General features: G+C 39.6%; 1 protein-coding gene across 1 annotated transcript in view; it reads right to left on the reverse strand.

The window, feature by feature from the left end:
• Positions 1-2,083: 2,083 nt before the first annotated feature.
• Positions 2,084-26,701, reverse strand: part of SLC15A5 (solute carrier family 15 member 5) — a 31,018-nt gene continuing 6,400 nt past the window's right edge. Inside the window, exons 4-10 of the mRNA XM_041398819.1 lie at positions 24,922-25,091; positions 22,859-23,079; positions 19,503-19,689; positions 15,666-15,854; positions 11,422-11,553; positions 3,388-3,496; positions 2,084-2,228 (exon numbers count right to left, since the gene is read on the reverse strand). Of these exons, the coding sequence (XP_041254753.1) occupies positions 2,084-2,228; positions 3,388-3,496; positions 11,422-11,553; positions 15,666-15,854; positions 19,503-19,689; positions 22,859-23,079; positions 24,922-25,091 (1,153 nt within the window). The remainder of the gene's footprint in view (positions 2,229-3,387; positions 3,497-11,421; positions 11,554-15,665; positions 15,855-19,502; positions 19,690-22,858; positions 23,080-24,921; positions 25,092-26,701) is intronic.

Genomic DNA, 26,701 nt, shown 5'->3' on the forward strand with positions numbered 1-26,701 from the left:
ATTCAGCATCCAGTGCCCCCTTTTCTTCTGCCATCCATCTGAAAGCCAAACTCTTTATTAAACCTGATAGAAAAAGCATTTCTCCTGTCCATGTGAATATATTCAATATTCAACTCTTCATCCCAAAGCCCATTCTAAGGCAGTCCTATCCAGGGAGTTAACTAATCCTCTTTTTCTTGCAGAATTATCTTCATCAGACAATTCAACTCAAATGCCTGCATTCTGTTATCTCCTGTCATCTGTTCTCATGTTTCAGTTTCTGAGGAGAAAAAAAAGAAAGTGGTTTTGGGAAGTTTGAGGCCACTCAGCCTGAGGATGCAACAGACTAAACATTTTACCTTAAAATGGCATTAAGTTTCTTGTTCTTGGTGTAAATGTTTACTTTTGCAATTAAAAAAATTCATTAATTAATAAAACATCTACAGATCAATCATATTCATCTGCCCAAAATTTAAACTTTACCCTTCTGTCACATTATTATTTTGTGTATAACTCCCAAATGCACTGAGAGCAATCACATCCCTCCTGTCAGCAGACTCCAACCAGCATTTTTGTAGCTTTTCTGTGCAAGGACAAAGGTCAAGTATTCAACAATTTCTCAGGAAAGAAACTAATATTTTTCATGGCTTAAACCTGGGTCTATCGCAGTACAAACATGATTTAGAAAATAACACCTTACAAGCTAATAACTGTGAGGTGTCGTGGATAAATTTACCCAAATATGTGGAAATTAGCCTGCCTCACACTTTCCAGTGCCCTCAGAGAAGAGATTTCAGCCTTTTGCTGCCTCTCCTCTCACAGCCCCAGCCCAAGCAGCCACTTTTGGAGAAATAATCTGTTCCTTGCTGGGAAGGGGTGCATGTAGTATTCACTACATTTTTCTCCCACTCCCACAATGCCCACCCTAAATTTACAGCATCAAGTGTGGTTAACGGTGCAGAAATCTCAGATTTTTTTTTTTACAGCTCACAAACTGTGCCACTCCAGTGAATTCCATCCTTTTCATCTAGCTTCTCCTGTGGTAGAGCACTCCTCATACCTAATAAGCATTCTGACTTCACTGCCCCTTCTGTTATGAACATCTTGATATCAAAGTGCTCCTTTAGTTTTTTTAGGTTCAATATGTTTCTTTATCACATAAGAACCCCACTTCTCTCATCACTATTTTTAGTGCTGTGACTTTTAAATAGAAATGTTAAGGGTTATATTATCATCTCTCACAATAACAAAATCAGCCAGTCTTGGAAGTGTTTAACACTGTGTAGATCCTTAAACTGGAAAGCATTTTTGCTAAGAATTATTTCCCCACATCTCCAGCTGTATCTGCCTTTCCCCAATCTTCTTTTCCTAATTCCCTTCACCCCCTTCAGCTGGGCTGCAGTTAGTAATTTTGGTGTTAATATATTCCAGCCTCCCATTCTCCTATTAGCAATTTTCTTCAGATCACCCTTCAGGAATGGCAAATCTCACAGTGTTGCTGCCCAGTGAGACAGGATGCTCCAGCATCATTTTCATGGCACACCTCATGGACTGATGGCTGGCATCTGGTTTCTAGTTTTGTTTTTGGTAGATCTCAAAGCAATTTGCAAAGAATGCTTGTGTCCATTTCACTGACAGGGGAACTAAAGCAGCCAGAGGCAAGAGCAGCACACAAGCCTCCCACCATTGCAAATATCAACCAGCCAACAGCAGATTTCAAAATCACTTGTAAATTATACCGTCACAAAACAATTTGCTAAACAAACGAATTAGCATGTTTATTAATTTTTGACCACTCCTAAATACAAATACATGTGGATACCTGTTTGCATACAAAGATTAAAAGCCTCTCTCCATCAGCTGTGGTAAGCAGCGAGCTCTCCTTGGCCTCCATGTGAATTATGACAGTGCAGCCTCCTTCAAGGCCAAATCCCATGAAGAATGCTATGTTGTTAACTTCTAAATAACATTATTATTCACCAGATAATTCATAAATACCAGAAAATAGATCCACTTAAGTGCGCTGGGTAATTTATCTGTAGAGAGCTGGTGGATAAAAAACCCCCAAAATTTAGGGTTGAAATTCTATCAGGGTGAAATTTTATCAGGTTTTCTCCACAGGAGACAAAATGGGAGAACTTTCCAGGACAGAATTATAATGCTTGATGGTTTTTTCATGCTTCAAAAGCTTTTCTCCAGGAAGACTTCCTTTGAACCCATTGGTGCAGTCCTCATGCAGATTATTGTATCTGGGGGAGATGATACAGAAGGAAAACAACAAAATCATCCTTTAATGTATTAGCAATGTTTACATATAAACGTTTTATATAATATATAAATAATTGTATAATACTTTTTAAGTTACAGTGCCTTCCAAGTCCTGGACTTCAAGGCAATAAAAAAAAATAGGAAAATGTAAATATGCATTTTCCTAGAGCCTTTCAGTACTTCAGGATGAGAAGTATCAAACTGGGTCCAAATGTTAATAATACCTGTACTGCATTCTTTATAAAAAAATTTAATAATAAACATGCTTTTTTTCCCCCAGAGAAATTTTAGTGTATTTTTTCTTATTCCAAGTTTTAAAGTCTGTTTTCCCCCTCTGCCTAAATCAGTGTTTATCAGAATAGTCCTCACTCTTTTTCCTCCCTGCTCAGAGAAATCTTAGTCTTCAAAAAAAGAAATAATTACAATTGATTTAAAAAAGACATATTTCTAGCAAGACAAAACTTTTATTATTGAAAAATGAGATACCATGATTCTGAAGTGAAATTCTGATTTGAAACAAACTCTTTTAAATGCTTGGGTTTCTATTTTTATGAAGACTGGAGGTCAAAGGATTTCTTCATTAAAATGTTAAGCTGTAATGTAATTTTTTTTTTTAGTTTAAACCAATTTTATATTAACATTTTGACAACCCGAACCTCTTAGTTTTGAGCAGTAAATGCCACAAATGAAAACTTCAATTTTCAGAAGAATAAAATCCCATATGAGTAGTACAAAGTAGACTCAGGAGAAATGTTTTTGGTTCTGGACCAGTTCACATTTAAAATAAGAGATTCAACAATTGAAATAATCAACAAGATGAAACTTTGGTTCCATGGCCAGTACAGCTTTGTGTTCCCATCTGAACTCCCTGCCAAAAAACGAACACCCTTTTAGAAAGACTATGATGCTTTCATTTCTTTAGGGCTTTTTGTATTAATAAGACCCTTTAACTATTTAAGGTTAATTGCATCAGTTTGTTTTAAGGGTTTTTTTAACCTCACCACATTTTTGCTGTGAAATCTCTCTCCACACGTGACCTATCACTACCAATTCTTTATTACACACTAGTCCACAGATTTCATAAGAATTCCTGCCTGCACCTACGAACAAAACACCGAGTTTCCATTCTCTCACACGTACCTGTGTGCAATGGCCCAGAACCCCAGGGTGTTCACCATCATTAGGGAAGCCAAGAAGAAGAAGAACCTCTCCAATTTACCTTCATGCAGCAAGTGTGGGAACCAGTTGCCTGGTGAAGGAGACATTTGCAGCAGAATTAGTTTGCATTAGAATTAGTTTGCAGCAGAATTAGACGCAGCTCATGTGGAAGGGATGAGGATAACTCAGGGTGAGACACAATCCCCCCCCAGTAGATGTTTTCATTCTCACAGCATCTGTGGGGGGTTTTGAGTCTACTTTTGCTTTGCAGACAGGCAGTGGAGATCTAAAAGGACTAAAGAACTTCCCTAATAAATCTGAAGTGTAGTGGAAAAGCAAATCCTGCACAGCTACTGCTGTAATGACTGGAGCATCTTCCAGCTGTAGCATCCTTTGCACACAGCTAAATCACAGTCAGCTGTGAAAATCTTAGCAAGAGCTAGATTTAAGGTGGGCTGTAGAAATCATTACTTCTATATGTCATGCCTATAATAGTCTCTTAATAGAAAGAATTTAAAAATATGTTTAAGATTCAAAATATTAAAAGCATTCACTCAGTGCCTTGGATGGTGCTCCATTACCAAGGTGCCACCTGACATTTTACTTTGCTTTTCTTTACAGCTGCCTTTACTCCTGAGCCTGTAAGGTGTCCTTTTCTTCCATTCAGTGTTTATTTGCACAAATCAGGCCTTTTTCAACCGAGGCTTTTGGAGCAGTGTCTGAGCCATTTTGGCACTGCTTTCAGCAGAGGACAGTGCCACCTGCATGCCCACAGAGACTTCCCTGCCTGTGCATTCCTGTGCACCCCAGTTTGTGGCTGTATTGCTTTCAGTGCTCACTGCAACCAGTCTGCAAACAAGCTCAGCTGGCAAATAACTCTAGAAATCAAACTGGTTTAAAAAAAATCCAGCCCCAGTCAGTCTGCAACTGAAGGCAATCAGTACCTCAAGTGCCAGAATCAACTACAGCAAAAACCATCAAACCAAGGTGAAAAAAAAGTTCCAGTAGAAACTGAAGTTGCAGAGTACCAGAGACCTGTACAGTGCTGTAATGACCATGTACATTGTTTGGGAGTACAGGATATTTATTGCCTTTGAGGAAGGCACATAGCCTGCCTTCACTAGCAGCTAATGAAGAAATACAGAGTGGGAAACTGCTGGTGCTGAGAATGTGATGTCCACACTCTCCACAGCTCAGGGGGGTTCACATCAGAACAGTTCCCATTAACAGCTGGAACATACCAAACTTGAGTTTATTTTTTTGTTGTTTAGCTCCCTCAAATCAGAGATTATTGGGAGATTTAGATTATATCCCTGATCTGAACTCCACCAGCATCAGTGTGCCCAAAGTCATCTTTCCCATGCATCAAAGTCTGCTATCAGATCCTGCCCATCTCAATAATGTGGATATCCACCCCTTGAATGAGCTAATGGGGAAGAAGAAAAAGCAGCCCTCTTACCAGCTGCATTGTAAAAACCTGATGGCCTTAACAGATCTCTTGGCCACTAATGCCACTTTCACACATTGATTGCCACCCTTAGACTGTAAATATTTTTCTAATTAGAGACAAAGAGCAGTTCCACAGCACGGGAGAGTCACCACTCAAAGGATTACACCCTGCAAAACACACACTGATATATTTACATTTTTCTCTTCCCTTCACATCTTAGAGCTATAAACACATTTCTTTTCAGAGCTCTTGCCTTGAGTTCTCCTGGGACTGACAGAGAACAAGTGCCATCAGTTTTCCTAAGCTCCTGCACAGTTCTCTCCATGCCATGTTACATTTTTGTCCACCACAGAGCAGCACCAGCACACCTCTGCCTGCTCCCTTCCTTTGGCAGCATTATCCCAGAGCCAGTTTTAAAAACCTGTCATCCAACACTGTAAGCAACTGAGCTCCTAGGTGCTGTAACTTCATTTTAGTAGCTTATAAACTTTTACTGTCATCATTCACAATCAGGTAGTTTTTCATTTTGCATCCCCCAGGGGCCAGTGGAAGGCAGAGACAGAGCACGTGGATGTGATGAAAGAGAAAACCCTGCATGGGGGTCTGCAGTGCAGCTTGTCAAAGCAGAGCTCACACTGTCTGCTGGGTTATCCACCTTGGCTGGGCTAACTACAGGAGCAGAAGGAGCTTCCTCATGCAATGGCATTTCAGTGGGAACAGAAAACACACTTAAAAAGTTAATAAAAGCAATTTTGCAGCCTCTGAGTTTCAGAGGTCCATTTGCACCATTCTCTGTGTTGTCACTGATAAAGGCACCAGAGAAAAGCACTGAAACTGGGGCTGCTTGGTTCTGTGAGGGCAGGATGGCAGCCTGGCCAGCAGATCTGCATTCCACTCCCACTTATCCATGGCCTGGGAAGATCCTTGCTCTGTCTCCTCCCTGCTTCTTTTAGGAGTTACAAGTGTTTAATCAGTGAGGCCAGGATGATGACAGAGCCTTTGGAAAATCCAAATGAGCAACAGCACAGGCAGGGACAAAATCAGACAGGATATGGTGAGGCTCCAGCTGCCATAGAGCACACGGTTTCTCTTTGTTTCCTGCTCTGTCCAAAGCAAGAGGTGGGATCAAAGCTTTCTTTTCCTCTCAGAAAGGGACAACAAGGCTTGCTGTCCCTTCCTCTACAGAGGAACAAGGATGGCTGCAGTCCTAAGGATATCCAGACTGTAATCCTTCCAGTATACATTTTCATCAGTGGATGCAGCAAAAATGAATAGAACCCTTTCCTACTTACAGCCAAAAAAAAAAAAAAATTACTTCTCACTCTTCTTTCATTACTTTTCCTTTTAATATTTTTTTTTCTCCCCATGAAATAGGGGATAAACCTGGACTACACTTACATCTGCTTATACTCACTTTAAAGAGAATTCTCTCCTCTGCTTGCAGTTTTGAGAGAGAGAAGTCATCAGTGTGAGAACTTCACCCACGTGTTTCAGGCACCAAATTTCCCTTTAGCTTCTCTCACCCCTGACCCCTCTAACACCTCCCACGAGGCTCCAGCACCCTCCTCCAACTGCCTTTGGGGTTCATACTCTCAGGATTTCACTCTCAGCCACGAACATCAGGAACTCCCTGGGCCAGTTTTTTGGTTTTGCTGGAATTCAGCACCCTGGGCACTGCTGTGATTGAAGAGTCCAGCACCTTCCCATCCTTGCCTCAGCATGCAACATGCTAACAATTCACTTTTCCCCAAAAGATACTGCCTTTGGGCTCTGTGCATCTTTTCCTTTTCTGTGGAGACTGCCAACAGAAGTGGCAATTACAAGGTTGGTTTGTCACATAGATAATTGCTCACTGGGAATTAACTTTCTGCAACAAGCTCCTGATTTCCATTTTTATTCCAACAATAGAAATACTTAGTAGCATGAATCACCACAAAGAAACAGAAGTTTCCTTTAGGTGCATTATTTTAAATAGATGTTTTCTACTGGTTAGAGGTGAATTGCTTATGTATTTTATGGCAAATTTAGAGCAAGTTAGAAAATGAAGCCTAGGCAGAGTCTGTTCCTCAAGTCTGCTCTGCAATCATGGAAATAAAGCACCTGGTAAATTTTCACTGATATTTTGGAGTCCTTTTGTACCATTTTTGCACCAAAAATCGCTCAGTTAGTCCAAGAAGAAGGAATAATTTACAATACACCAAGAGGAAACAACTGATCCTACCAAAGGAGGCAGAGGTGAAGCAGAGATTAGGACACGGACAGAAAACTTTCCTGGGCTGTTTCTGGTGGGTGACTGGCAGCAAGGAGCTGCTGGCAACACCAGCCATTCAACAAAACCTGAAAAGGGTCAGTCCTTGACAAATATTAGTGCACACAACATTTCTGCTGCTCCGGTGGCACCCTCAGAGAGCTCAAGGGAAAGTTGCACCAGGAGGCATCCAGAATTTTTTGCTGATTTTTTGCACTATCCTATTTTATTACTGGGGAAAACCCTGAAATAAACAAATTCCAGAAGTTCCTCTATCCTGTATCATTGCTGCATTTTTGCAGCTATCCTACAATCAATGCTATCATTATAAAAAATCCATTAATTAATATTTTAAAAAGGTTTGTATTGCCTTCCTTCATTTCATCAACTTAGTGGGCATATATTTAGTGTTTGATCATACCCAAATTAAAGCCTCACTCTGCCTCTAATCCCTATTAGCTAAGCAGGCACCAGTGGCCACCACCATCTGGACTGCAAGAAATATCCTTTAGCTTTATCATCTTTGGTATTTAGAATCACACAAGACTAAAATGATAAAAAGAACAAAAAAACCCAAACTCAAATCACAACCCCCTTCCCCCCCGTGATTCTCTAAATACAAGCAGGAAAACTGTGTCTGGGACATTTTCCTTCCTCTGACCTTCTTTTATTTTTATTTCTTTCTTACATATTTATATTAATATTTTTAGAGAAATATATTCTGAAATGATTGGCATAAGAGGACAGGTTTTGTCTTGCATCTTCTTCCGTTAAAATGTTAGGAGAGGTAAGGGATCCAAAAGAAAGCAGTTTCCCAGCTTGTACTGAAAATATCACTGTCACCCATCATCTGTTTGCACTCGTCAGATTTTTTTAAAAAAAGTCTTATTTTACCATATTCACACCATCCTCCATAGATGCGTTAAAAATGATTAATGCAGCTTTGACTGTGACTGATATCTGATCAACTCTGCCAATAAAAACCCAAATAAAATTCTAAACTAGCGGCATAAAATAGGATATAAAAATGTTTAAATTTTGTCAACACCCTCTGTGCTTCAACACTTCAAAATACACAGTGGAGGATCTACTTCGCTGCAGGAACATGGAAAAACATGGTCTCAGTGCTGAGAGATGGGAGAACCAGAAATAGTCTTGGCTCAGGTTTCAGTGAAATAAGAATCATGGGACAAGACAAAAGCATCCATAGCCCAGGAGTCACTCACTGAGCCTTGTTAAATCTTACAGAACCATTTCATCAACACTACCCTCTCTTGCTGCAAAAGATAAAGAACTTGCTCTTCCAATATTAAAAATTAGTAAATTAGCTGAGACTTTTTTTAGGGAAAAAAAAAGAAAAAGTTCTGGTTGGTTTGTTTTACTCCCAGTTTCATAAATTGTCCAGATACAGAATATTTATAAGCTCTTTAAACAGATCTGAAAAAAAGTGAGTAAAAAAAACTTAATTTGTGTCATTGGATTTTAATTTGACTTAAGAGAGGCCACAAATTTGTTCCCTACAGCACTCATCTTTAGTGGGTTCATTAGGCAACAACTAGGTTTTATTAAATTTAAAAAAAAAATTGCTGATTGTAATGAGCACCAAGGTCCACTGTAAAAATTACATGTATAACATTTCCTACCAAACTAGGGGAAAACCAAAAGGGAGACTAAAATACTTTTTTTTTTTTTTTTTTTTTTTTTTTTTTTTTCAAGGTCCACTGTAAAAATTACATGTATAACATTTCCTACCAAACTAGGGGAAAAACAAAAGGGAGACTAAAACACATTTTTTTTGTTTTGCTGTAGTCTATCCCCACCTCCAAAAGTCTGATCCTAAACCTACAGTGATTCAGGAGCCAGCAGGGCAGCAGCCTGGGATGAGCAGAGGAGCATTAGAACACAAATGAACTCACAGGAACATCACCATCACTTGCAAGCTGTGAATTGTGTGGCAATTTGGAATTATTAATCTTCTTCAAGCAAGGAACACTGAGAAAGAGATACCCAGTGAGATCCTAATTATTTTTAAAAATAAAAAGTGAGAGCCCAGTAATATGTTGTTTACATATTAATAGGGCAGTAATCTCCAACACTCTCCTAACTGGAGCAACAGAGCAATCACTAAGAATTTTTCACTTCATTTTCCCTAAAGCTTTTCAAGTTTTGCAGAGGAATTTTCCTGCTTAGCAGCAGTCATTCCCATCACAGCACCTTAATCTGAATACAGAGTGTCACTGATTCCCTTGGAAATTCCAGAGTGACTTTTGCTCAGGATAATGGCGCAGTCAATTCCACCTACAGGAACAGCAGGTCTGACAGAGTTAAACAAAGACAGCTTTGGAAAAAGAAAGAAAAAAAAAAAAGAAAGAAAAAAATGAAGTTGAGAAGTTTGCCATCCAAACTTTCTAAGAGTGAGGAATATTTTAGCCAGGAAACTTTTCAACTTTTCAGTTTGCTCAAGAATCCTGAGCAAAAGGGGTTAGAACGTGGCAACTGCAGCCTGTGGAGAATTCAGAGTTCAGCCTTCTTGGTCTCATGCAGGATAAAAATTCTCCATCTCTGTTAAAACAATATTTCTGGCAAGAAAAAACTTGTTATGGATCAATTAAATGATTTCACAAAAAAAAAAAAAAAAAGATTAATCACCTTGACAGAAAGGCAGACAAAAATCTACTGAATTGCAAATCAAATGCAAAAATTGGTTTCCTCTATCACAGAGGACAGAAATACTGAGTAAAAAAATTAATTGCATAATAGTGACACAATGCAGGCAAAATATTTTGGTACTGACATTATTTACTTTAATTTTTTTATTATTTATTTTGCTTAGTTATTTTGCAATTTTTTAATTATTTCCAAAGTCAAATTGCAGTAAAATGTCAGTTTTACTAAATATTTCAATCTCATAAAAATTAATAGTTTCCATATTTTGGAGGGGGGGAGAAAGAAAAAATCAGCAACACAGTCTGTCTTAAAGTGTTTAATTTACCCCATGTTACACTGAACTCACAATAATGAAAAACAACCTTTCCTACTGGGGGATATTCAAGGAGCTCAGTTCTCCACAGTGAATGGTTTGGGGCTTAATAGTTCTTTGCCTGATTCATTTATGGAGATATTCCTGGTTTTTTTTTACCCATCTTCAGGTGATGTTTTATACCTTGTAATAAAATTTTAATTGAATTTTTTACTTAAAAACTGGACTGCGTGTCAAGGCATCATTTGTTTGTTCAGATCTTGCGAGCAGGAATAAAATTTTCTTGTCACACTTTCAAAACACCCACTTCTGCTTGATTTTAAATTCCATGATTCTTTATGTAGGAAAGAGAAGAACCCAAAACTTTGACCCTAAACAGTTACAAAATCCTGCACCAGTTGCAGTGGTGTCATGCATTAGGGCCAGCAGTCGTGGTCTCTAAAGAACATTTCTCTGTTCCACCAGATCTTGGCAATGGCATCTTCAGAAATATTCCTTCAGCAGTGGGACTACTTCAAATTTGTGAGCAAATTTACTATGCCTGTCCCTCAGTTCAAGAACTCAAGTGCTTTGCTTGTTAAATTTACTTGTGAAAAAAGTATTTTCTGTATTGAACAAAGATTCAGCAGCAAAGGAAAAATGACTTTAAGACATTGCTAGCTTATTTTGAAAGTCAGTAACCCAAGAACAACTGCAGCTCAGAGCTTCCACTGAATGCACCTCAACAGGCTGAACCTGCTTTTGAAACAGGAAGATTTGTGGGAATTGCAGCATTCATCTGCAAAAGGACAAGCCCACAGGGAGACAGCATTGTCACAGAATCTGGCTGTTCCAAAAGCTTGGAAAAGGCAGAGGAACCAGTGGGTGCAGGAGAGTGAGATCCCCCGACAGCTTTGAAACCCTGAGCCCTGGAACCTCAATCCTGTCCCACACTGGGACAAACAGGAAGGAATATTCCCCATTCTTTAAAGCTCACCTCTTGCTCTCGAGGCCAGAGGGTTCCATGTAAGTGTGAATAGCATGAATGTACTTCTTCATGCACACAAAAAGGTGCTTCCTAGCCAATTTATTTTCAGACTTCCAGAACAGAAGTTCAGGGATTGGACAGGAGGACTTCCTGCAAGATGCCATCCTCTAATTACTCCGACTATCAAAACCAAGATGACTCATTAAAATTGGATGAATACAGCTGGAAGGCTATTTCCTATCTTAATTCCATCTTAATTGTGAGAGCAAATCAATAAAACTTTGGCATCCCTTTTAATTCTGCTGCCTGATTCTCCAAATCAATAATATTAGAAAACTGCTCAGGAGCACCCATCAGGAGCATACTCTTACCTTGAGTGCCTGCGTGGGCTGTCTGAACAAAGAGAGCTCCCATAAAGCAGCCAGCTCCATTAAAGAGAGCTAAAAAATGCATGGAAATCCCTCTCATTCTTTCAGGCACAAGCCAGAATGAAAGTAAGGAACCTTAGGAAGGAAGCAGATAAAGTTACAAGTTAAAAAAGAAAAAAACCCCTAAAAAACCAAAAACCAAAATGAGTTAAATGATGGCAGAACATAGATAACACAGAAAAAAAACCTCAAAGCATGTCTATTAGTGAATTTCCATATTTTATGCAGAGAATGTACTTGCTGCAGAGGGGCAATCAGATGTACCCTATAACATGCTAATATGTACCCTGTAACAAAGCATTATCTAAACTGCTTAAACTAATATCTGTAATAAACTACCCCCACACAGCTCTCCCTGTTCCACAAGTACAGAAAGATCTTCCACCCAGACATTTGCTTGCACCTTTCAAAACCTCAGGCACAAGAAAGAGCAGAGAAACTCCACCACAGCCAGTAAGCACCAAGGCAGAGAATGTGATATTTAACTGCAGAACAGCAGGACCTCCTATCTCAGAGCCAGTGCAGCACAGCCACCAGTAAATACTTCCAAAATCTAGAGCTCTGCCTTAATTTGGACGGTTAGCTTGCTTTACCTTGAGGCTGGACAATGCTCCTGGTTCCCTGGAGTGCAACCCTCAGGCTCACTGGCTCATTTTTAAGGCCTCATTCCTCACTTTCTTGCCAGAAGGCTAAACCAGGAGCAGCAACAGCTTTGGTGCAGAGGGGAAGCTGCAGCCTGCTGCTGTAGCATGGGTGCCTATAAATAATCCCACCAGCTGTAATTTGGCTGTAACAGCAAGACTAGGATAGCTGTTCTTTTTGTGCAATTTTCGCTATCACCAAAAACTTTGTTTCCTAATTTCACTCCTTGAGTTCTCCTCCCCTTTTTTTCTCCCAATCCCAGAGTGTCCCCACCTGCTTTATTTGTTGAATTAGAATGACCTCCAGCTTGAAAAACTAGCCAGCAGAGGCTCCTATTTGGATTCTGAGTTGCCTGAAGCACCTCTGAATACAAATGAAACTCTGCAATCACCACCTTTCACCATTTTTAATTTGGGTGTCCAAATGAGAGCTTTGAAAACATATGAAAGAAAAAAAAGTACCACGGGCAGTGTTTTCTTCCTCACTCACAGTAGGAACCAGAAGCCTGAGGGCAAGAGAAAGCAGGTGAGCCTGGGTCACCCTCTGTAGATGCAACAGCCTGAAGCATTGTACAGAGCTTGAGACACTAAAAGACTTAAAAGTTCCTGGTTGTTCACCCCTTCTAAAAGCAGGGGTGCAAAACATGCATCTTGGTCAAATTCAGCCTGGGTAATTGCATCCTGCTTACCTAAATCACCCCTGCTGCTCCAACAGCCTGCTCCACTCCTCCCTTTCCCCACGGTGCTGCTGGGAACTGTTCAACAGCTGCTGCATTTCCCCCTGGAGACTATTGCAATTTATTGGTGGGCAAAGCCATCCCCAATATATCCTCTAACTAACAGAGCTCTATCTTCCTGGTTAAAACCAAGCTGGAGTTACAAATTCAGCCTGTCAAAGGCTAGTGAGAACTTTGTGGCACTGTGGAGAAGAGCAATACCATAGTTTGATTTTGTTTTTCAGACTCCTAGAGGCAGATACTAATCTAAGAGATGCTCGTGCCACCCAAAGCAGATGATTATTCAAATATCCTATCAACAAGATAATGAAAAATATTGTATAAATATAAAATAAAGTTCTAAGTATCAGGGATGAAATTATGGAAGAGCTTGGGTTGGGAGGGACTTTAAAAGTCCTCCAGTTCCAACCCCACTGCTATGGGCAAGGACACCTTCCACTGAGAGCCCAGCCTGGCCTTGGGCACTGCCAGGGATGGGAGAGGCACAGCTTCTCTGGGTAACCTGTGCCAGAGCCTCAGCACCCTCACAGTAAAGAATTTCCTCCTGATACCTAATCCAAGCCTACTCTCAGTCTGAAGCTGTTCCCCTTTGTCCTGTCACTCCATGCCCTTGTAAATAATCTCTATCTCTTCTTGTAGGCTCTTGTCAAGTACTGAAATGATACAATTAAGTCACCTTGAAGCTTTTCCAGGCTGAACAACCTCAATAAGAGAGATCCTAATGAAAATAAAGAGTTCAATGTGCCAAACCTAACATCTCTTCAGAAATGAGCCATTTCTTCCCTCTGCTTAAGAGAGTGAACATTTCCCTCCTCAGCTTGGATCATGTACTTTCAGGTCCAGTAAATTATTGTAATAACTGAATTTGTCCTTCTGCATAAGAAGGCAGTGAAATGCCAGGAAAGGTGGGACAGTCCTGTAAGGGTCTAGGCTGTCACTGACATCCAGAGATTCACCAGATGGCTCCTGAACAGCAACTGGGTTCTAACTGAAGTAGGAAGCCAGAGCTCAGTTCAGAAGCCTGGATGCAGAGGCTGGAGATGATGCAGTGGACTCAGCCAGTGCAGGAGCTGGGGGAAAGCCAGGCTCCTCTCCAGCAGCAGCTGGAAGTCCCAGACTGCAGAGAGCTGCCTTGCCCTGCCCAGACACTCCGTGAAAACAGGGCCAGACACCAATTTTTACCATGATTGCAGACCTTCTTCCCCATCAACTACAGCAATATCCTAATTTAGGCACCTCCCTGTGGCTTTTTATCTGCAAGTCTTTAGACTTAGTCCCATTTAGCTGGGTTCTGAAGTCACACCTCTCACTGCAGCTCTAAGCACGAGGCTTAATCCTTATTTAAATAGGGAAGGACAGCTTTTCTTCCAAAGAAATTCCAACCACAATCCTTTAAAAAAGGTCTAAAAAAAAAAAAAAAAAAAAAGGAAGACAACCCCTAAGATGGAGTTTTATTTCTTTTCTAAAGGTTAATGTAATCTTCCAGTCACTGGACTCCAGTTGTGTCCCAGTGTGCTAGATTAAAAGGCCTTATTCTACCAGCAATATTCTTCTGCTTTTGCATGAGAAGACTGTAAGCAAGTCACCTCCTAACCTTTTTTTTTGTTAAGCTAAACAGAGAAGGTCACAGTTTTCAGTTACACTTAGCCTGTAACCTAGAAACCAAATTACCTGCCTAGAAACCTGTCTCAGTTAAGTACTTGAGAGCTATCAGATGAAGAGGCATTATGAAAGTGCTAAGTATTTAAAACTAGGGAAAATTACCTTTTTAATGACAGACTGTGACCCACAGATCTCGGTAGTCTCAGAGTATAAGAATGAAGCTGAGACACTGAAGTTATTTCCTGCTCTTAAATAAAAACCTGAACATTTCTGGGGCTGCACTGGAACAAGAGACACTCAGAGAATTAAATGCCTGCAGAGATCAGCCAGTCAATTACTTTACCTATGTCTCTAAGTGAATGTTGCTTAGATTATTTTTATAATACTAACTTTTTTTTTTTTAAGCTCTGCAAGGTAAAACACTGGTGAGCACTCTGCATGCTCCTCAGAAGAAAACAAGCCTCCAAAATGTCAGTGTAGACACAGAAAAGTAAATTATGGAAAGCAGAAAAGGTTCAGACGCACAATCAAGAGTATGACTACATAATGTGTGGATGGCAGGCACAAGCTGAGCTCTGAAAAACAGGAGTGTTTATCTCTGGCTCCATGTCACAAGCCAAGACGTGATGATCTGGGGAGGCATGTTCTCATGACTCCTGGTTGGAGCACTAACAAAAGCCTTGCACTGCCTACACCCTTCTCCAGGTTAACCTGTCCCTTTCACCTGCCCACACACACTCTGTGCCCGTGAAAAACACGTGATAACTCCATCAGCTGGGCCCAAAAATCAAAATTGCTTCAGCTTGCTCTGACTGTGGACTTTAAGGTGGTCCCAGAGCATAACCACAGCTCAGCTCTCATGTGTGTTTTTATTCCTTCTCAATAAAATCCTCACAGGAGACTCCAGCCCAGGAGGGGTCTCAGGAGCTCATCCAGTGCAGCCCCTGCCTGAAGCAGGTTCAGCTCCCGGACCAAAGAGGGGACTGTGCCCCCTTCCCCTGGATCTGAAACATCACTGCTCATCCTGAGCTACAGCCAGCAAGACAAATTATGCTTCTCTGAAGCAGGTAAAGCACAGATCTGCTCATTAAGCCCGTGGAAGAGAGCCAGGGATAAAACATCAGATGACAGTAATTATTTTTAGGAAGCTGATACAGTTCTCTGAGAATCAGGACACCCTTGCTTTAGCCTGTTTGATTTTACTTACAGGAGGGAGTTACCAAGGCTTCAGCCACTCCAAGCAGGACGTACTGAGGAGCCAAGTGGAAGCAAGGCATGGAGGAGACCAGGAGGAGCTCCTCGGAGAGAGTCTGCTCCACCTGAGGGAAGTGCTTGCGGTGGATTTCGGAGAAACCAGCAGCCATCACGGAAAGAGCAGCAGATAAATGACCTACAACTGGGTGAAGAGCACAGAGCATTCACCAAGGCCATACTTACAGGACCATCCTGTCATTAGAGTGCAGCAAACTCCTCTCCTGCAGAAGAATCTTCCCACCCCAAATAATTTTTTTCTGGACATGTCAACACAAATAAAGAGTGCTTGCTATGTATATAAGGCAAAAGGACATTGGCTCATCACACACAAAAAAATTTCAGAGTTCACAAGGAAAACCTCTAAAGACCAAAAATCACAAAGGAGAACTTCTTACTTTTTTTTTTTTTTAAGATTGAGAGAGAAAAGGAGAAAAGAAAGAAGAGGCAAACCAGATCATGCAAGAGAAAGGGTAGGAACAAAACTACCAGGCAGCAGGAAATACTTCCAAAACTCAGGTGTATTATAACTACCCCACACTTCACCCATTGCATAGAGGATAGTATTAAAATACATGATTTTCTATTTCTTGATCTTGGTGGTATGAAATGGTTGTATCCTCTCAGAAAAGAAAAACACAAAGAAAGCAAGGTTTCCAAGTCTCTGAACCACAATTATCTATACTTCTGGTGGTTTGAGGTCCCATTGATTTTGACTAAAATTCTGATTTGCCAGCATTTTGAAGCTATAACGTGAGGAGAACTTGATTGCTTTTGGCAGTTTTGGCTCAAATGCTTAGACCATGTTTTTCTTACCAAGCCTTCATGACTGGCAATTGCTACACTTATTAGATTGGACATGAACAGCCAAAAGCTGGTTTCATATTATATTTATAACATATATACACTTTGTCTTTTTTAGTGTCACTGTTTTTCAGCAGGTATTATAAAAAAATCAAATAGCTAAGTGGCCTTGGCCTTGCTGTGTTTTTGCAGGTCTCTGTGTCTTCCTCAGCACCAAACTCTCACACCCTTCTTCTAGCACTTTTCCTGTATGTTCACAGCTTTAAATATCCTAACCTGAGCCTTGGAAGCTGTTTAGGCTCCTCTAGTGCTTAATGAGAATATCAATGAATTTTTGCTTGAAAATTGATGACAGGAGGGAATTCAACAGCATTTTCTGGCCAATGCACCTTATTAAAGCCAGGTATGAAGCCCTCAAGGAGCTTCTTGTAGTCATCCAAAGCAGGAGTTCTCCTAGTGAAAAATTATGTTGGTACTGAAGAAACCTCCAGCAGTTCAGTATTCCTAACAGTGCAACAGACCTGAAGCATTTTCCTTTGCTAAAAGCCAATACATTTCAGGAAAAGGAACCTCCAGGTACCCAAAAATTTCAGCTTTTTTTCCCCCAAGACTTTAAGTGGTAGAGGAAGAAACCAAGAGCCTTGGAGATACAGTTTTCATCTTTACTCTTCTCCCTTCAGTCCTCTTTAAAGCGAGAGGCTTGGAATGATTGTCTGAGGCTTTGGTTTTACAGGAGAACAAGTTGTTTTAGTAATATTTAGGGGTGATTCTGGGACAAGGTTCTTTATATTACCTAGAGACTGTAGTGGACCTTTATGAATAAACCAACAACTATAGAGTCAGAGATTACAGTTTTTATGTAGACCCTTAATACAGAGCAACCAGGTATTTCAGTTGTCTACATTGTTCATCCCTTGAAAACTGCTATTCTTAACATGCTGAAAATTTCCAGAAAACTACTTAAATTTCTCCTTCTTACAAGAGTAGAATTAAAATATAGTTATAGGCTGGCTTAACACCAACTGCCTATTTATACTTCCAATTTTGTTGCTGAAAATAATTGAGAACCTAATTAACTGTTGGCAAAAATATTGGCACTTAGAGGTGTACCATACTTGCAGGTGCAGTCATATACTTGGATATCTAAAGCCATTGCCTGTACTCACAGGTATTTTTATGCCTCAGGTAGTTTATCACCCCTAACAGGAGGCTATTTTGATAAATGAACCTATTAACAACAAACCACTGCATATATTCTACTGCTGTTCAACATAACAGGATAGAACATTAATACTAACTTGAAAATTCCATGGTTTAAAGGAAAATGATTATCTGAATGTGCTTTTTGTGTTTTAATGCAGATGTTATTTTAAAAACTAGGCTAATTGCAACCTGCTGTGTTATATGCTTCTGGTTTGTATAAAACTTAATAACACTCTTAATTAGGCTAATTTAGTCAGATTAATACCTCTGTGTGTGTCAGTACTCACTGTGCAGCCTGCCATGGGGCACTGAATTAATAGCAGCACACTGAGAAAATAGCGGTTTATAAATATTTTCATCTGAGCTTTGCAATGCAGACTGGAGGAAAAAAAAATGTAGGAAGTTGAGTGAGAATATCTATGAAAGGGAATAGTTTTAAGTGAATACAGAATGGAAGCTGCTTTACTGCTGGTACTACATGTAGCTGCCATCTGAAGGGTGTTGCAGTAGATCCCTTCAGATCCTAGAGCATAAGAGGTTTGGGGGTAATTAAAAACCAAATAAATAAAAGAAACCACATCAGTGTCAAGAGAAGGTGGCCTAACTCTTGTTAAAGATATCATTGCTTCTAGGCTATGAGTTTCTCTAGAATAAGTGTCAATCTACAACAGGGAAAACTTCTTTTTACCATTTCTGTGAGAAAGGGGTAACACTTCACCTTTGAAGATCTCTTCTGACTGTGACTGGGGGTACAATAACAATTTTAACAATGAAAATACTAAACACTTGAACATTTACCTCATATTAGACATCCTAATGAAAATTAATTCTAATGGAAATAGTGCTGGGGAGGAAGGCTGTACCTTTCCAAGTGACCTCCCCCTGTGGAATATTCAGCCTGTTCAATGGGAGCAGCAGCCAGTGATGCACACCCATTTGTTTTGCATAGCATTCTGCATGTTTTCTTTTGCTCATCCATTCTCAACCAAAACCTTCTGCACATACAGAATTAGCCTAGATACTTTTATTTCATTTATGATGCAGAGTCTGGAAGAAGCTGTTCTAATGGTAATACAATTTCCTTCTTATGAGCTGCAGTCCTATCAATAACGCACTTACAGCATAAAAAAAACACAGAAAAACAAAGCCCAACTGAGTTATCTGAATCCAAAGTCATCATTTTGGGCAACACATTTCTCCAGTGTCAGAGAGCATCTTACTGAAGGGTTTTTTAATTTCTAAAAAAAGACTGATTGTAAAATAACTTTCTAAAAGCTAATGGATAAAGAAACATATAGAAGATAGCCAAGTCAAAGTAATTCTCAGGCATGAATAGCTAATAAATTGAAGGGTTTTTTAATTTCTAAAAAAGACTCTAATTGTAAAATAACTTTCCAAAAGCCAATGGATAAAGAAACATATAGAAGATAGCCAAGTCAAAGTAATTCTCAGGCATGAATAGCTAATACTACTTCTCTCAATACCAATTCCATAGGAAGACCCCTAGTTATTTGTGAGTGTGCCTCAAAATTTTTATTTTTTAGAAGAGTCTGTCCTACACAAAACCTATACTTTTTTCTTACCATCTAGTAAGGGTTTCAGGACTGGTTTTTAAGTATATTTCCTTTGAAAGATATTTACTTCTGAGCATCATCCCAAAACAAATCCATGTTAACATTTATAGTCAGATATAATTGTTTAGGACCATCCATCAGACTGAAATTTCTCTTTGAAAACCAAAAAGCATTAAAGCTGTATAAACTCATGTATTTTTTTTTTTACATACCAATGTAAATTGTTGGAGAATGTCCAGTGTCCTTGGAGCTAAAGAGCCAGGAGTTAATGCACTCCAAAATAGGAACAAGAATCAGTAGGGGCACGATGCTTATTACGTTCATCACTGCAACTGGCAAGACAAATCCACCAAAGTGCAAGTTGGAATTCATGGTTTGGAGATAATATCCTGAAGGAATCTGCATTGAAGGATAAAACCACAATCCATGGATGAGATTTTCGCTATATTTGGAAACTTCTCCAAGTTTTTCCTTCTGAAAAAGTCACATTAAATCAAATACCTGCTGGCAAAAAAGGAATGAGCATTCATGGAGAAAGCCTTTCAGATAATGACAAGATTGTTTTCTGCCAGAACATAACATTTCCCTTTTATAAGATTTTCTACTACATTTAACAAATTAAACAACAGTCTAAAAGTCCGTTTGATTACCCCTATTTAGAGCCATCAGCCACTATACCAAATAATTTCACCTAAAACTTCAGTCACTTCACCCAGACAGTGTTTAACAGATCAGAATCTTGAAATAGCCAAATGCAGAGTGATTTTATCTTAGAATTGCAAGGCACAGAGTGATTTTGGACTCATGATTGTGTGCTCAAGGTAGGAGCACTTTAAAAGCTACAGGGGATGAAGATTTGGGTACAGTCTTAGGACCAGCTTAATGCACCTCACAGCCAGGGCACCTATAGGGGACTTCCTTTTACTGGGGGAACTGAAAACCAAAGACAGAAAGAAGATGAGGAACCCAGTGGCAGTCAACTGGGTACACAATTAAGTAGGTTTGTAAGACTCTTTCACTACAAAAGCAAATAATTCCTCCTGCCTGCGTGAGGCTTACAAGAAGAGATGTTGAGTTTATAAAAAAGTGTCAAATCAAAATCCTGATGGCTTCTACCAACAGATTTACAGATTTTTCAGTGGGGTTCTTTGTTTGGGATTTTTTTGAGGAAGCTTGATTAGCCAATTTCACATGCATCAGGGAGCCATAATCCACTGTACTGGGAAACTCCAACTTGAGCAATTCCCAGAGTACAGTCATGACAGAACTCAACCTACAACTGGTTTCTTTACTCTGTTTTCACTGAGCTCTGGATTCCTGCAGCATCCTGCACACCCTTCAATATGATCAGTGATTTCAAACCCAGGAAGAATACTGATGCTTTATAGCTGTCCAAAAATCAATGTATAGTTGTTAACTGAGCTCATGTAGGGTTTCTCTTCAGTGGTTATAGTCAACCCTACCCACTTTGAGTCCATTCAGTGCTCAAAAATTACGCAAATGCTAGCTCTTCACAAAAATATTTTTCACCTACCTTCAACCTCCAAAAGGAAAAATAAATTATAAAAGGGAGAATAAATAGCAACAGAACTAAGTATGTTTAGAACTGAGTCAAATTTTGTTGGTTCCTTCTTTCCAATGCTATTGCAAATAAGAATTGATTTCTTAATAGGAATTAAAATATCATCAGCATGAATCACAGGGCCTGAAAGCTGTTAACTTAATATGAAGAAAATAGTATTAATCTTTACAAAAAAGATACTGATCTATGACTTTGTGAAAGAGCCTTAAACTTCTTGGAAACTCTGCCAAAGGATTAACTTCTTTCAGCAATGGAAAGACATCTGTATTTTCTAGATAAATACTTTATAATCAACTTGATAAATGATAATATCTCTTTAATTTTCATGTGGTTACTAATGCATAACCTTGATCATGTATGTGTGGTTTTGGTTTTGAATGTGGTTTTTTTGTTTGTTTTTTTTGGGGATTTTTTTGTGCTTTTGTATTGGGACACACAAGACAGATGATGGACTTTGGACCCGGTTAGCATAAGAGATTTGATAACAGGATGTCTTGGCAAGAAAAACAGCTTTGAAGATTGCAAGAAGATTTAAATCAGACTGACTTACCAGAAAAAGAAAATTACATCAACCTCTGCAAGCAAGAGATATTGTAATATGTATAAGTTTGTTCATGTAATGATTAACCCAATCGTTGTAGTAAAACATTACTAGCCTTCCTAAAATACTATATAAGCACTTGTACTTCGCAATAAATTTGGATTCTTTGACCATCTCAAAGTCTTCCCCATCTCTCCAATTGCCGACACTTTTGGGGGAAAGGGAAGAACTGAGGAGAAAAGAGGAGAAAGAATGAGGCAGATGGATGGAACATGGAATGATGGCATGAGGAAGTGTCAGTGAAGCAGTACATGACATGTATTTGTAAGAATTTCCTTAAGTAGCGTTTTAACACCAACGAGTAAAAATTAATTTCTGAGCTGGTTCATAAACTTGTCATTTCAGTCACCTCCAACCCCAGGATCATGCAGACAGAAAGGAATCTGAAGGAATTGTGTCAGCTTAAGGAGCTTCTTGACACATTTACATTTATATCACACACACCTGCTCAGGCCAGCCTGACAGAGGGGCTGGGAAAGGACTGGAAACCCACCCACTTCCACTGTAGGTACAACAGCCGCAAAAACCTAAACTGCAGGAGAAATATGCAACCCAAACAGCAAATAAAGATTTGCTGCCTCCCCCAAAAGTAAGGAAACACATTGGAAAATTGCATTTTTCAAGAACACCGAGCATGACTCTCAGTGCTGGTAACTGTGACACAGCATCATGAGGAGAGCAGGACTATCACAAAGGATGGCTCAGCCAGTAAAAGGGGTGTAAGATAGCAGCAGGCACTCACACAAGCTTCTTAATGAGTCTTGACCAAGTCAGTTCTCATTATTTGAGGAGATCAGGGGCTACAGCAAGGTATATTCTTAAGCCATTAGAGCTACTTTGCAAAGCTGCTCAGCTGGCAAAGCACCAGTCAGAAAAACACAGCTAGAGAGATGGTGCTAAACACATGCCAGTGTGGTATTTTCTGGGATTCCCGTTGAAGGCAAGGAAAAGGATTGAGTCTGACTCCATGTTCTTAGAAGGCTAATTTAGTATTTAATGATATTATATTAAAGAATACCTAACTAGACTATTCTAAACTATACTAAAGAATACAGAAAGGATACAAACAGAAGGCTCAAAGATAATAATGAAAAACTTGTGACTCCTTCCAGAGTCTCGACACAGCCTGACTGTGATTGGTCATTAAGTCAAAACAATTCACAAGAAACCAATCAAATGTGCACCTGTTGGTAAACAATGTCCAAACCATATTCCAAAGCAGCAAAACACAGGAGAAGCAAATCAGATAATTATGGTTTTCATTTTTCTCTGAGGTTTCTCAGCTTCCCAGGAGAAGAATCCTGGCGAAGGGATTTTTCCAGAAAATATGATGGTGACACACCAGAGCCTATTTCAAGATTCTTGTTCAAAAGCTGTGTACCCACCTGCATAATGCACGTTCTGTAGAGAATCTGGAAAGCGAACAAGGGGAAGAGTCTGGCCAGTGACTTTGTGCCCTCCACCTGAGTCTCAGAGTAGTGCCCGCCGTGGTTTTCCTTGGCGTGGTCCAGCCAGCTGGGCACGGCTGTGCTGAGGTAGCGGTAGCGCACACAGCACGTCTTCAGGGCACTAAAAATCACCCCAAAAGTCGTCAGCAGGGAACTGTCTGCAAGCAATCAGAGAAGTTAGACACGTCTAAACATTGATATGTTTTTACCTGCTGTCAAGGTAAACATCAGCCAAGACAAAACACTTTGGGAGGGAAATTACAAACTGATACATTCATCTTTATGTCTTTTTACAGAGAATACTTCAAAATATTCTCTTTTGAACTCAGTTGGTTCACAACCCAGTTGTTACAGAAGCAATCCTGTCCAACAGCCATGGAGAAGAGTTCCTTTTATTACCAGTTATTTAGCACACCACAATGTGTTTCTCTGGTTGAGCAGGTGAAAAACAAAAGAAATGAATACTTTGTTCCCATTTATTGAATATCTGTTGAATGCCTACTGAAGTCTGATAGCAAGGGAAGGGCAGTAGTGAAGTGAGAAGGAAAAAGAGTTTAAAAAACAGTTGAAGACTTAAGAGAATTTTCATGGATGAATTTCAAGGCCAGAATTATCATCTCAGGTCTTCCAAGTAGCATGCAGGACAAAAGAGGAGTTTCCACTCTAGTACTTGGCATATTAAAACTTATTGACTGCTTACTGAGTTCAGGAATTGCCAACTTGTTTCTCAGATGAAATAAACGTAGAATGAGCAAAAAACTGTTAGCTTCAGGCTTGGAAATGCAGGTTCATTTACCTTTGGCAAATTGCCATCCATGCAAATGGGGGTTGTGACACTTCTGTGTTTTCCGAATGCTAAAGCGCTACAATAAATAGGGTATCTATAAATAAATACTTTCCAAAACCCAAAATGAAGTAAGATTGCAGAATGAAAAGGTCTCCCTACTATCTCTGCTGTGGAAATGATTTTCTAGAAATATCCATTGGCACCTACTGGAAGCACTTACTTTGAAGAACTAAGCAAGGGCATTTTATTAGATAAACTAATATTTAAAACTCACTGGCTGTGTGGAATTAGCCTGCAGAATGTTGTTACCATAAAATAAAATCTGAAATAGCATATCAAAACCTGAAAACAGAGTTGGTAGAGTTTTTATTGTTCTGTAGGACTGCACTTGGCAACTATTCTCACCATTCATTAAGTTTCAGACCTAGATTATTTTAAGAGCAAATCTGAAGACTAAAAGAGAAAAAAAGTGCAGAATTCCAGAGTGAATTGACTAAGAAGCTAACAACAAAATAAGTGGGACTTGGGGCTCTTTTCAAAGCAGAGTTAATTTCAGAAGCAAATAAAAGACAACAGAAAATTTGGTATTAGCTCAATTCATTGGCAGAGCTTGTAATGAGACGTTTTAAGTCAGAGAAACGTTATTTTGCTTCGCACTGGAGATAGGACATTGACAAAAAGAGAAGAAGCAGCAATGGGGTGCTAGTGTTCTGCAAGGGTTTGAACCCACTCAGGTTTGAAACCAGAAGATGCACTGAGTGCCCCATGATGAGCCCAGCAGAGTCAACAAAGCAGCAGCCTGGCTGTGTCCTGGCTCATCTGACCTGGTCTCCAAGATGGTCACGGCCCCCTCCTTTCCTTTGGAATGTGAGGGGCTGGGCAGACAACAGGTTGAATGAAACATGACAAGACCAATTCCACCAGCTGCAGGCAGATTACATCCCTTCCTGCAGAGGCAAAGGCTGTGACACATGCCTTGACATGACAGAAAACAACCATGAGTTTACCAGAGACTGCTTTTCACTTTTACAGCCTACCTGGAATCTCCAGAGGATGTACAGAATTTCTCACATGCAAATTTTGGAGGGCTAAAGCCTAAGGATCTACCACCAAACAGGGCAGAGTTATAGAAGAAATAGTTAAGATACGCAAATTGATTTCTTCTGTGAAAGTAATCTCTGAAGTAGTTTCCTAAGACAGAGCTGCCTCTTACCTGTTTTAGGCTTGTAAATCATTTCACCCCGAACCATGTGAATTGTGATCATAGCCATAAGCCCAGACACAAATGGGATAAGAAAGCCAAGGTTCCTGGCCACGGACTGCTGGATGTAAGAAATGCTGACAAAGACCACTGCTGAATTCAAGTTAACCAGCCAATGAAACCTGGAACACACAGACAAGAGAGAGAAAAGTGGAGAGGCTGAATAATATAAAAGCTTTTACAGAAGATTAAAACATCCAATTAAAGGCATGGTTAAGTATAGTAATCATGGACAGCATCAGTACCATGCACACATTAGCACAGCAATTAAAACAGATTTTCACTCAAATGTCTCAGCTCCAAGAGGTATATGATTAAAGTGTACTAAGGCAGCAGAGCTGAACAAATTATCAGTCTGGTACTGGAAATATTCTTGTGGGTGACATTAATTAAATACATCAACATTTACCATTTACACATTTAATATCTGGTAACAAGATTTGCGTATGAAATATCATCCAATCATATGCTTCAAGATTAAGAGAGAAATGTCTTAATGCCACCACCCTTTGGTTAAGAAATATTAAATGTCAAAAATGCAAAAAATATTAAAATTTATCAGTTATTAGTTGCAAGGCTCAGCTTGAATTTTTGTTAGCTTCTGGAATATCTTGATAAGGAGTTTCCCCACCATAGAGACTGTAATTTGTAGTAGAGGTTCTTCCCAAGTAAGTACTGAGCCCCACCAAATCACAGAAGACATCCACAGGATTAATGACACACTCCTGGAAGCAGATGGCATGCCACTATGCCTATTGCAGTTTGGAACCCCCTGACAAGAGCACAATTATTGAGCAATATCCCAATGTGTCAAAGATTACAGTCTGGAAGCACCTGCAAGAAGAGATTCCTCTGCCTTTGCTGGAGCCATAGCAAAATGGTTTCATTTAAAAGTGAAATACACAATTATAAAGCTTAATACATATTACTGGAAGAAGAAAAGCTCATTTTCTTGTTCAGTGCCACTTCTGCATCATGCATGCTCTTTGAACTTGAGTATTTGGGCTAATGAATCTAGAATTATCTTCTCAGTGACAAAAGATTTGGAATTATGTTACTCGATGATGATACAGTTGGAGGGATTTTGTACATAAAAATATTGACCCATTCAACTAAAGCTTTAAAAAAATATAATTACATTACTCATTTGGCTAGAACTTGTGTAAAAGTTTTAAATCAATTCTTAACTGACAATTATCAAGTCAGAAGGTTCAGTGTCTGTTTTCCAAACTTTTTAAAGAATTATGACAGAGCTACCCAAGGTCCTGACATTTTTCATGGCTCTTTGAGTGTTTGGCTGGAAAAAGGAGCATCCAAAGAAGACCTTGGAGTACAGGAGAGCACTTTCATTTTTCACTGCTGCATAGCAACATACTTTATGACAGAAATGTAAAGTTCCTCTTACAAAATTAAGAAGGAAAAAAACCCCCAACCAATGTGTTTAGCAATCCCTATGGCCAAAACAAGAAAGATGAACCAACCTCAACAGCCATGCCAGAATTCTGGGCTGTGCTCATACTGTACAGACAGCAGCAGAAAAGAATTTGGCCTTCATTACATAAAGTCTCAGAGCTAACTAATCTGCCGTGCTCCCAGAGTTAGATACATCAAGCTGGATATTCTGCCTAGTTTTGCAGGGAAGAGCTCCTTCCTGAAACTTTAGCACTCTGAGGCCTCTTCACAATGAGAGCCAAAAGCCAGCTTGAGAGGCTCATTTCAAAAATGCAGTCCA

The sequence above is a fragment of the Onychostruthus taczanowskii genome, unplaced genomic scaffold (genome assembly GCF_017590055.1).
Source record: "Onychostruthus taczanowskii isolate IOZ18803 unplaced genomic scaffold, ASM1759005v1 scaffold15, whole genome shotgun sequence".
Lineage (NCBI taxonomy): Eukaryota > Metazoa > Chordata > Aves > Passeriformes > Passeridae > Onychostruthus > Onychostruthus taczanowskii.